The 13,197-nt window shown below is 37.0% G+C and overlaps 1 protein-coding gene across 1 annotated transcript in view; it reads left to right on the top strand.

The window, feature by feature from the left end:
- Positions 1 to 13,197, top strand: part of Hmcn1 (hemicentin 1) — a 450,607-nt gene that overhangs the window by 114,083 nt on the left and 323,327 nt on the right. The window contains exon 2 of the mRNA XM_013021737.1: positions 6,022 to 6,092. Within this exon, the coding sequence (XP_012877191.1) occupies positions 6,022 to 6,092 (71 nt within the window). The remainder of the gene's footprint in view (positions 1 to 6,021; positions 6,093 to 13,197) is intronic.

Here is a 13,197-nt window from a genome sequence, read left to right as displayed (position 1 = left end):
TATAACACCTTGCTGAGGAAGGTAACTCAGTGGTAGAGCGCTTGCCTTGCATGCATGAGGCCCTGAGTTCGATTCCTAAGCACCACATAAACGGAAGAAGCTGGAAGTGGTGCTGTGGCTCAAAGTGGTAGAGTGCTAGCCTTGAGCTGAAGAGCTCAGGGACAGTGCCCAAGCCCAGAATTCAGGCCCCATGACCGACCCCAAAAAAGCAATACCTGTTTGTGCAAATTGAAAATCCTGTTACAATTACTATACACTTAAAAAAAGTGAATGGCAAGAGAGTAACACAGTCACTGTTGGGGGTGGGGTAGCAGCTGGAGGAAAGAGATGGCAAGGGAAAATACAGATGATACAGTCCAAGTGCTTTACGTGCATATATAAAACTAGAGCATGGAAACTAGTTGAAATTGTTAACGAAGTGAGCATAAGTGAGGCTGATAGAAGGGAGAGGCTAATGGGGATACATTGTAGGCGTGTATAGAAATGTCACAATGAAACTCTCCTTGTATAACTAGTGAATACTTTAAAAAAGAAGAAACATTATGAATACTGTTATCACATTGTGCAGATCGCCCAAAAGGCAGAAGTGAGTCGTTTTCTTATTATCAAGAAACTTACTTTATATAAAATGGGAAAACTGAAAGGAGCAGAAATCTGTTCATGGAAAGGAAAAAGGAAGTGTGGAGCTGGATATTGATCTTGCCAAAGGAAGCAATGAAAGAAAATACTACATTGTGCATTTTGTTGTTCAAGTACAACCCAGCCACCGAGATTAAGAGAACAATGGCTTGGATACTGGAAATAATTCCAGCCCCTTTGATAAATTCCTAGGAAACAGGAAATAACAGAATTATTGAAAAGAGGAAGGACCTCCTTAGAGTCTCAGATACTATTTTTTTAAAATCAAAATTGGTCTTCTTGGGCACAACATACATTTTTATTAATATGTGGTACTTCAGTGTTTGTTTTTGTTAAGTAAGCTATATGTAGAAATTGCACCATTAATTACTTGTATCAATGATTTTTTTAAAAGAACAAAACATTTTGGCTACATGGGACACTGAGGAGTTTCACGTGATTAATATGTATTATTGTTCTATAGCATGGTCTTCAGCTGCAGAATGGGGGTTCCTTGATGTGGGGAGGGTAAAGTGCAAGAAGTAAAGGTTAACCCCAAATGCCTGGCTTAACTTTTCTTTTTTCCCCCCTCTTCAAATATTGCTAGATTTCTTTTTTTTTAAATAAGTTTTTAATTGTGAAAATACTGCACAGAGGGGTTACCGTTACATGAGCAAGGTAATGAGTACATTTCTTATTAGCATTGTTGCCTCCTCCTCTAAGCCCTTTCATCTACCAGGTGCCAACAGACAGGGGAGTAGACATACATGCAGGACAACAGTGGGTCATGTTGCAGGTGCCTGGGATTGTGGACCTGTAAGGCAGCGTGGACAGGAAAGGGTTAAGGAGAGTGAATATGGCTGAAACACTTTATGCACATGGGTGAAAATGGAGAAGCGAAGAGATTTGTTTGAGAAGAGATTTGTTTGGGAAATGGGGATAAAGGAGAGTGAGGAAGTCATAGGGCTCATCGAGGTACACTGTATAATGGAGATGTCAAAACAAAACCCCTTTGTGCAACTAATGGAGGGTAATAAGACTACTTAATATAAAAGGCTGGTTGGCTCTCTTTTAGCCTAGGCTTCTATTGTTTGGATCACTAATCTTTCTACCTGCTTCAGTGAGGGAGTTATGAAGCTCCAAGCGGACCAGCATATGTCAAAGACAATTGTGAATTAGAAATGGATGTGCAATCATAGATATGTATAGTTGATCATTGATTTGACTGCATATGGAATAACATTATGGATATGTTGTACAGAATTGAAAAATAAACTGATATGAATAAGGCATTGATGTTCTCTAATTTGCAATCCACAACTTTTTTTTAGTATATATGTTTTATTGTAAAGATACTGTACAGAGGGGTTACAGTTACATGAATAAGGTAATGAGTATATTTCCTATTGAGTATTGTTACCTCTTCCTTTGTTTTCCCCCTACCATCCTTCCCTCCCCATGCAATCCCAAACTTTCACTTCATTTTTCCAACTCTTACTTAACAAATGTTTTGTTTTTCCTTTGTGTGGTGGGACAAGGCCTTGAGACAAGGTCTTGCTCTGTAGCCCAGGCCACACTTGCATTTACATGTATGTTTTCTTCTCTCCTTCCCAAGATTGTTAAGATGTTGCGGGCGAGTGCATGTTTATCATTGTCATGTGATCAAGGGCAGTCATATGTAGGAGTTCCACACATGTTTAAAAATAGATTTGATTTGAGATGGAATTCTCTGGAGAGAAGTTTGTTCTACAAGGTTTGTTTGTGTTCAATTAGAGCATTTACTAGGCAAGAGGGATCATTTGCTTCGGTGTAACTCAAGAACATAGCCAGGCATGTGGTAATAAGGACTTGTGCTGTGTACATCAGATGAGGGGCTCTGACCATGACCTTTTTCCTGCCTGCCTCAGGGCTAAAGGAGGAGGAAATTAGTAGTGATATAATTATCCAGAGAATGCAGATCTGGGAAGGGGAAAATATTGTGAGCTGTCTAGGTTGCTCTGTGTAGAAAAAGTTAGATGAGTTTATCTCTTTTTTCACCACCGAAGTTTTTCAACATTCTTTTCTCTGGAGCTTTTGGTCTTGTTGATAGGATAAGAGGACTAAGCTGCATGACCTTCAGTTTACCTTCTAGCTATTTTAGTCTGTGTGGAGAGTGATGGTTGTCTTAGTTTTTATTTGGGGTGTGGCTTTGTTTTTAATACATGTATAGAAACTATAACAAACTCTGTGGAGACACTGTGTGTATTCTGTTACCTAGCATGAGCTAGTTAACCTGCTTGCCAGGTAGACAATACTATCCAGACAATATTCAAACAAGTTAGAAGCTGAACACTGGTGATTCTCACCTCTGATCCTAGCTACTTAGGAGGCTGGGTCAGCCCAGGCAGAAATGTCTGTAATACTCTTACCTCTAATTAACCACCAGATAGCTAGAAGCAGAGGTGTGGTTCAAATGGTAGAGTGCCAGCCTTGAACAAAAAGGCTGAGCAATAGTAGGAGGCCCTGAGTTAAAGCTCCTGTGCTAGCACATACATAGCACAAAATGCAAGATAAGAGCAAAGCATGCAAGGAGATAAGATGTAATGCAGTGCTTTAGACTGAGAAGTACAGAAACAGATGAAGACAAAGGAGAAAGGCCACGAAGATGATATAATGCAATAATTTGATCCTAAGAGGTGTTAACTAAGCCTGAAGTTTGATATCTAGATGACAGAGCTTGAATTGCCTGAGCATTCTCATTTGATGATAATGATGATGATGATGATGATGATGATGATGATGATGATGATTTTTCAGTTGTACAAAGGACTTGCCATTTAGCAAAGCAGTTTATGAGTGCAGTATATCTTGATCAGTATCACCCCTTTCAACATTCTTCCCTGTCCCTTCCTTATCATTCCGTCCTTCCTTCTTTTTAATTTTGTAAGATATATATTGGATTCCTGTCTGAATTTTCTCCCTTTTCTCTTCTTCATTTGTTTTCCCCTTTTCTCTTGACCCAACCCTTTCAAATACCTGCTTTGTGATGTCTTATTTTGCTGATCTTGGATTTTTGTCTTTGTAAGAAATTACCCTATTTGAGATCTCCCTCGAATCTACCACATTATAAGAGATGGAGGCCCATGTCCACGAGTGGACAAAGGTGTACCTGCTAAATGTCATCAATGACTTTGGCAGGGAATAAACTATCATGAGGGAAAGGAAAAGAGGAGAAAAACTGGCTCCAGGCTCTGTGAAGGAAGAAAAAGACTGTAATGGAAATAGTTTTATCATTCAGGTTTTCTAAATTGGAGAGGTAGCTTATAGCTGGAGGAATGGGGCTACTTGGCAAGTCGGAACTTCTGAGAATTGCTCATAACTGATAAAAAGATTTATCTCAGCTGTCCAGTGTGGTTTCAAAATGTTTATTAACGAGCTTTAGGAGAGACTTCTTATCTTTGTTGAAAACAGGTATATATTTTAGATGACAGAAGTCTAATCAAGTTTCTTATTTTAAAAACAAGCCCTGAAATTCACTTTTGAAGAAAGGAATGCACCTGGAGATTTGTTTTTATTGTTAGATTCTTGTACTTCTGCACTCTGAATCCTTATGTTTTTCCTTATGTTCTTAGTTGAATTTTCCAATTCTAGGATTTTTCTTTTTTTCAGTATTAAACCATGGAGGAACATCGAAGCTTGGCTTGCCAATACTGCTGACAATTTCTAGGTCAGGGCATTCGCTGTCTGGTGTACTTGTCACTGGTTTTGAATTCCTTTGCACAATGAGCCTTTGTTTAGTCTTGAGGGACCAGGACTCTCCCGTTTTCCATATACTTGAGACATGGTCATGACTGTTGCGCTTTGTGTGGAGTGCTCATATGAGCACTCTCGCTGGGTTTGTCCAATCATCTCTCCATTCCACTGCAAACTGCAGAGGGTCTAATCCATAGTGAAGGACTGGGTTTTCTTTCCCTTCATGTAACATAAAAAACACATTAGTGGTGAGGGACAAATGATGCTTCCTTTTTAGTTTACCTCATTAATTATGGAAGCCTTAAAGGCTGCTTTTGCCTCATTTGTAGCAGGTCATAGCAGGCCTGGCTAGTTAGTTCTTATTCTTTGAAGCTAGAAAAAATCTTTTAAACTTCCTTTGTAAAAACTAAATGCTAGGTATAATTTTATGTGGCACTTACACATTATAGATTTAAATGCTGTCTAGTTTACCTCAAGAACCCAAAATAAATAACTTTTCATTCACCAGAGGAATTTAAATGGTATGTGTGTACAGATGATAACCAGATGAAGTTTAGTACCAGTACTTACATATATGGATGCTTTCTGGGTTTAAGTATCTATTATCTGTTTGTCGTTGTTGTATTATTATTTGCAGTAATGAGGCTTAGAGTGTTATGTTTTTGAATACTCTACCACTTGATCCACACTTTGTCTTTTTGGCTTTCAATTTGTCTTTGAGTTAGGATCTCCTACTAACTTTTTGCTGGGTCTAACTGCAAAAATCCTCTTTCCCTTGCAGCTTGAGTAGCAGGAATCACAAGTATGTATCACAATGTCTGGCCTGCCAATTTATCTATTTTAAAAGTTGATTTTCAAAAAAGAAAATAAGCTTTATGAATTGAAAATTTTACTATAGATATACTATATCCTACCAAAAATGGTGTGTGTGTGTGTGTGTATGTGTGTGTGTGTGTGTGTGTGTGTGTGCTTGCGCATGCACTCACATAACTTTACCCAAAATAATTTCTAGGCTTCTCTTCTTCTGAGTAAAATCATAAACTCTGGACGTGGCAGTAGCTGCACTGTGTTCTTATTTGAAGGAGTAGCTTGTGCCGTGCCTCAGAGAAGCGAGGAGGGTTGTATTCTGGCCTTTGGGAAAGAAGGAATGGGAACTAGTTCTTTCATGTGAATGTTATATCTGTGTTCTTCCAAGTTCTTAAGCCCTATGGGATGGGCAGTGAATCACTCTTGGGTTTAGCATTAAACAGTGTGTTTTGAGATAATATAGCTTTATAGAGAAGTTGCAAGATGAATTTATATTTTCTCAGGGAGGAAACAGAATGAGTTAATGAAATATGAGTCCTTCATATTCTAATAACAAGGTACTTGCTTAATAAATGTATATTGACTGCAAGCAAGAAAGAATTGGAATTGGGGTTTTGTGGTTCTTTGTCTTACGACATTTGTGACATTTTTTACTTCCTCTGTCATTTGCAGATGTGAGAATTTCATTCTTTTAAGTCTGCATAATTTACCATAAGTTATAAGCTATTCTTTAGAGAAAGAATCTTTGGTATTTTTCTGTTACTAATCAGTACTAATGTGGTACATGGTGTGAAATTTATAAACTAAAATGTTTCATACCCTTGAGTACTATGTATTGATGGATGCCACTTTTTATCTTCACAGAGATTGGACCAGTGACAATTACCACAGATCCCAAGAAATTTCAGTATGAACTCAGAGAGCTGTATGTTCAGGTGAGCACTTGCTCTTCATTTTCTTTTTGGGGAATGGAAAACCATGAACCTTTGACTTTTCTCAGATTTTTTTCAAATCTAAAAGGAGCATTTTTTTTTCTTTTGGATGCTGGTCCTAGGGCTTGAACTCAGGGCTTAGGTACTGTCCCTGAGCTTTTTTGCTCAAGGCTTGTACTCTACCACTTGAGCCACAGTTCCACTTCTGAGTTTTTGGAGATAAGAGTCTCATGTAATTTCCTATATGGACTGGCTTCAAATCATGATCCTAAGCTCTCAGTCTCTTGAGTAGCTAGGAGTACAAGAAGCAATTTTTTGTATGTTTTTTAATTGTAAGAATGCTGCACAAAGGGGTTACAGTTACATGAGCAAGGTAATGAGTACATTTCCTATTGAGCATTGTTGCCTCCTCTGTTTTTCTCCTACCATCCCTTCCCTCCCATCTCCACAACTACACCTCACCCCCTGCCTAAATTGTGAAGTTTATTTTTTGACATAGCGTCTTGTACATCTCATTGTTGCAATGGGTCAACCTGTATCCCTATTTAAACAATTTGCTTAGCATCATTTTATATAGTCATATTTTCATAGCTTTTGGCCTTTTCTGCTTGTCCTACACATGTACTAGTTATTGAAATAAGGGAAACATGGGACCTATGTTTCTTTGGGCCTGGCTTACTTCACTTAATATAATTTTTTCCAAGTCTTTCCATTTCCTAACAAATGGGGTGATGCCATGCTTTCTGATGGAGGCATAGAATCCCATTGTGTGTGTGTGTGTGTGTGTGTGTGTGTGTGTGTGTACACCACATTTTCTTGATCCATTCATCTACTGAGGGGACATCTGAGGTGGTTCCATATCTTAGCTATGGTAAATAATGCTGTACTAAACATAGTTGTGCTGGTACCCTTAGTATGGTCTTGTTTGTGATCATTTGGGTAAATGACCCAAAGTGGGATTACTGGGTCATAGGGGAGCTCTATGTGGAGTCTTTTGAGGAACCTCCATACTGAAAAAGAAGCAAATTTTAAGGGATCTAATAGATGCCATTTCCTTTTCTTACTTGAGTACAAAATGAGTTAAACAACAGTATGGAATAAGATGGAGTGAGTTGAAAATATCACCTTCACTTATGTAGTGGCTGTGGCTAGTTTTTGTGTAACTATAGAGTTGAGTATTGTGTCTGAGATTATTTGGTGCTTTTACAGCTTATTGAGACCTTCTCTAAATGAGTTCCTTTTACTTAGAGACACAAGAAATGACTACTTATCCTCCATCTAGTAGCAATAGCGTAACCACAGCAATTTTACATCTCTGTCCATCAATTGACGGGTAAATAACCATGGAATATGCATTTGGTCTTTCTCAAACGTATAGGCAAAAGGCCCTCCATGTTCATCTCTGAACATATCTGCCTAATGCCATTTTCTTTTACGTGTGCAAAGATTCCTCTTGTGGCCGAGTGACCTGAGAGCTCCTTCCCTTCTAGTCCTATTTAGTACCACTGTCTTCCCTGGATTGTGTTTCATGGCACATTCGTCCTCCTATTTGTGTCCTTAGCTATCTTCTCATAGAGACTTTGTACTTGTTCTTACTGCACAGGGAATTCCTGTCCTTCAGCTCATATTCCTATATGTCCTCTCCTGACCTTGAAGAAAGGCTGTACTCAGATTCTCATCCTGAATACCACTTCATCCTGCCCTGTCCTCTAGCTAGCTCATACTCACTAATTCTCTCTTTCATGGAGTTTTATATTCAAGGTCTGTGTTTGACTTCATAAATCATTTAATTCTCTAGTAAAACATGCTACATGCCTGACATGTAGCATATGTCATGAATGGATGAATGAATGAATGGATGAATGAATATTCCAGAACATTTAATTTAGCAGATGTCAAAGCAGAGTTTGAAGTGTATTATGTTTTTTGAGATGGTTTGATTCAGACCTGTGTATAGAATGAGTACAATTGAGACACGGCATGTGAAATCCAAAGTTTGGTACCCTTGGTGTGCATTCACGATGGATTCTGTTTTGGCCACATAGCTCGCTCTAAATTCTCTACTGAATTGAGTTAAATTTAATAAGTAGGTAAATAGATTTACATAATTATTTCTTGACTATTACAATTCTGTTTTCCTGAAATGTTTTTGCTTATCTTTTTTTCATGAAGAATTTTCCATTTCTTTCCTCAAAGAGTGTATCATTCCTTTTCAGGTATTATCTTACTACTTATTCACTATTTACTCTGCTTCTTTGGTATGACAAATTCTTGTTATGCTGAGTGTTCAGATTCTCTGAAAATAAAAATGTAGGAATTATAGAAATGATATGGTTGTACATTATCTTTACAATAAAAATATTAAAAAAGAAAAAAAAGAAATGATATGGTAAAATTCATGATGGAACTTATTTTGTAGTTGTTCAAATCTTTACCTCTGTTTTCCTGTGAATTCCTGAGGACAAAATCCTTATAGCTCCCATGTTCCCTGCTCTCCATTTGGAGATGAACAAGCTAGTGCCTTTATTAGAGTATACTTTAGCTATTAATAAGTCATGTTCCTTGAGGTGGCTTCTTTAAAAAATGTACATTAACAGTAAAACTATATCAAATACAATTTTGACTTCACTTAATGGTACAAGAGACACTTTTCACAAACTTAATTATTAGTTTTCATTACACAGTAGAGATTCAGAAGGGCAAAGTAATGGAGATTTTTAATGAAAGGAATGTTAGGAAGGGGTCCACTAAATTCATTCTATCTTTGGTCTCTGTGAGAAGTCAGCTGGAGTATGTTCTTGAGCATCTGAACAGACTGAAAAATAGTTCCCTTCTGAGTAAGACCTGGCACCATGCTTTCTGATTTCCTGCCTTCTCTTTCTTCATGGGGAAAAATCTTCAGGGAGTGCCTCTTGTCTCTGCTCCTTTTGTCTCCAGACTGAATCCTTCTCTTCCAACTGTTCTTCAAAGATTCTTCCCTACTTCCTTCTGGTATTGCATCATCGGACACAGTCGTATAATTTTACTTCCGTTACAAAAGTAATCTTTTCCCCATGGTATTGAAGTCATGTTTGTTTCTCTGGCGGATTCCTCTGGCCAAGCTATATGGTGTTGTTATTTCGTTGTTGTTTTGTTTTATTATTGTTAAGAGGTCCAACAGAGGCTTAATCACAACATACTGCTGGGGAAAATCAAATACTTTCCCCCCCCCCTTTCAGTCAGCATTGAACACTGAATGAGTACCACTGTTGGGTGCACTGAGAATACCATGCAAGTGGTTTTACTTTCTTTTTTGGGGCTTTGATCTTGTGGTTTGAACTCAAAGCCTGGGTCATGTCCCTGAGCATTTTTGCTCAAGGGTAGTGCTCTAACTAGTTGAACCTTAGCTCTACTTCTGGCATTTTTTGGAGGTTAATTGGAGATGAGTCTCAGAGACTTTCTTGCCTGGGCTGGCATTGAACCATGATCCTCAGATCTCAGCATCCTGAGTATCTAGGGTTACTTTTCTTATAGAGACATGGATTTAAGGAAATCTAAAATTTTCCAATTTTTTTCAAAAACCAGTACACATAAATCATTAAATTTATTACATTAATTTTACATTCTTTTATCCTCTTTCATCTGGAACACAGAGAAGTAACTTGAAAGGCAAATGAACTTTCTCTCTAGGGAAAAGTAGAAAAAGACAAATGACTACAAATGATATTTAAATCACACAGAGCTTTGGGATTTAATATGCTTGTAAATATGCAAAGCAAAGTCCTACCTCGGGTCACATTCTTTATAAGAAACTTTAAAGCTTTCTGGCTTTTAGAAAATGGTATTGGTGCTGATACACTTTCAAGCATTTTATCCAACTGTTTTAGAGAACAAGAAAAATACATTAGTCAAACACTTAGAATGTAAAAAATAATAAAACAAAATAAAATCAATGCAATTCTATAATAATGGACTTGCAATTATGCCTTTTAGATGGGTAGTGAATTCTTCAAAATAAAAAGTTTCCAACATAATTTTATTTTGTAAAGTCTTTTTAAAGAAGTAAGAAGAGCAAGGATAAGTCTACCATGTACAGTCACATTAGGAACAAAATATAGCTAGGAGGAAGAAAAAGGATGGAGTATAATTACTGTCATTTCTTAACAGAAGCAGAAGAATAAATATAACAGGCTTAAGGAGCAACATGCTAAGTTTGGAGGCAAAAATGTTTTGGGGTAGATCAGCTGATACTAGAACTCACTACCAGAGGAATCTATGAAACAGGATGGCTGAATAGGCAAATCCTCTTAGAAAAGATTGGATATCCTTTATATATCCAATGTTTACTATTCTAAATCATGCTATGTAATGTCTCGTATCCTAATCATGCTTCCATATAAAATATATATATTATTTCTAGATTTATGGACTTCTATATGAATAAAAATGAAATTAAAAGCATTAAGACATGAGAGAGAGAAAGATGGCGACAGAGGGGGAGAGAATAATATAAAACAAAACAGTTAAAGCATTGAGAGTGGATTATATGTCAGCACCAATATATATATAATGTAGATGTATAAAACGTTTGATTTTGATGTTTGGAATTGAACAGGACTCAACTTTGAAAGAACAGTTTTTATTACAGATTAAGTGTTCTCAGTATAGATTTGAATTTCAAGTTTCATGTTATTCATTATACATGAAATATGTATTTGCGTAACATATATCTCTAACATAGAGTAGAAAGGAAGAATGTCCTGTATTTGCTTACTTAATTTAAGGAAGAAAGAACCATAAGGAGGTCTACTCATAATACACATGAAGGCCTCATAGTAGCAGTCATCTGATCTTAGGTCTAGGCATAACAAATGCTATCTGTTACTACTACCTCTCTACTACAGAGGTTTTTATTTTTTTTTAAAGGGGAACAGTCTCAAGATATGACACAGTTTAGCAGCCATGAATGGAACATGTGCCCTATGAAAAGTATTCTAAGTGTTTTAAAATCACTTCTCAGTATAAAACCACATAAATATTCCTATTCCATTTTTTGCACATAAGGAAACCCAGGTGTTGGGGTATTGGTCACATGTCTTTCTCAGGCTGCAAACCTACGGCTTTGAATGACTGGTCTCAAAACAAAACAGGTGAGTGTTTGATGCCAAAGCTAGTTTCCATGATAGCTTTGCTATTTCCTTCTAAATATTGCTATAAATAACCTTATTAATCTAATCAAATTAACATTTATTTATATAATCTCTTGGTATTTTACCTCAAAGAAGTACATAATTAAAGGCAGATGTGGGTCTAAGGCTGTTCTAACCTCCTGCAAAGTGAATTTAATTTTGTATATATTTTTACTACCATCGCTAGCTTTGAATCACTCTGAGTACTGGTTCACCTCAAACTACTGAGAACTAAATGACTAAATTAATTAGTAGGTTGAAAATGCCTCCCTACTGTCAGCATAAGCTCTGAATAATTAGTGTGACAAACTTATTTTCAGAGTAACTTCGCACATACCTTGGACACACAGAAAGCAAGAGCTTGAAGGGTAGTGCATATACTGTAGTTCTATTTGTAGGTAGTGTTTTAATCATTTTTTATTGTTAGAGTTGAAATTTTTCTGGGCTTGAATAAACCTATTTTAAGTAGGTTGCTGCTTTACTCTTCTGTTAGAATTTTTTTTTTCATAAGAGTAGAATTTCCTTGACAGACAAATACTCATATATCCTCAAGGGTAGAGCTCAGACTGGAATAGCAGAATGAAGAACACAGGGGTGACATTTAACTCTTTTCTAGCTGCCCATGTTGGGATCTTATTTAGAAACAAAGAACAGATTGATTTATTAATTGTCTTTTATGTTAACATCAAAGAACAAAGAGGATAGAAGAGTATTCTGATTGAATGTATTTTTTTAAAAGAAGAATATAATAGTAGCTAGACTCAAGTGGATGTTCATTATAATAGGAAGTTTCTTGTTTTTCTTTTCCAAATGTGGCTGTATGGGATTATTCTTAAGGACACCTACATGGCTCATTCCATATCTCCTGTGATAAAATAATATTGACTAATCTTTGGTCTCATGCTACATTTCACTCATGCCTCTTAACAAACTGCAAGATTGCTCTATTTCTCACAATAGGTACTGTCTCTGATTCTATCCACTTTTAGGTGATGGTATAGGTAGGGATTGAAAGGCTTTGAGAGAATGTTTCTTATCTAAAGCCAGTATTTCTTGAGGGGGGGACTAAACTATTGCTTTCAATAGAATAGATAAAAGGAAAATTAAATTTATTCTGAATTCAAATTGATCTGAAGCAATCAGTCCTTCAGATGTTACTTTTTCCTTGTAGTTCTTAAGTAATTTCAAGAATTGTGGACCCAATATGGGAAATGACTTTGAAGATCATCCAGTTTTTTCCTCATTGTGTGTGTGTGTGTGTGTGTGTGTGTGTATGTGTGTATGTGTGTGTGTGTGTGTGTGTGAGAGAGAGAGAGAGAGAGAGAGAGAAAGAGAGAGAGAGAGAGAGAGAGGAGGTTTGAATCTTTTCCAGAGAGCCCTCAATACTCCAGTCTGAATAACACTAAATAGAGATTTGAGCCCTGGCCTCTGTCACCAGATCATACCTAGGGACTTTTCTGGGGCCATGTGGGGAGTTCTCTGAAGCTGTTGAAGGCCCATATCTGGTCTCTGTGGCAGGCAGGTTATTACTGATAAGAGATCTAGTCATCAGCTAAGTCCCACATGTTTCCTCAGATAAACTTTTAAACCAAGGCATCATCTTTCATTGCCCATGTTGATTTTTATTAATCCTCATTTGTCTATTGTCATGTGTATAGTCTCCTACTTTTTTATTGTGAAAATACTGTACAGAGGGGTTACAATTACATGGGCATGATAATGAGTGCATTTCTTTTTTTTAATTTTTATTTATTTTTTATTGTGAAAATACTGTACAGAGGGATTACAATTACATGGGCAAGATAATGAGTACATTTCTTATCAAGCATTGTAGCCTCCTCCTTTGTTTCCCCTTCCCATCCCTTCCCAGCCTCCCTCCACCCCCAACCCAATCCTCCTCCTTTCCCCAGCGCCCCCCCCCCACACCAAAGTTGTAAAGT

The sequence above is a fragment of the Dipodomys ordii genome, unplaced genomic scaffold, assembly GCF_000151885.1.
Source record: "Dipodomys ordii isolate 6190 unplaced genomic scaffold, Dord_2.0 Scaffold57, whole genome shotgun sequence".
Lineage (NCBI taxonomy): Eukaryota > Metazoa > Chordata > Mammalia > Rodentia > Heteromyidae > Dipodomys > Dipodomys ordii.
This window is presented reverse-complemented; position numbering and strand designations above follow the sequence as displayed.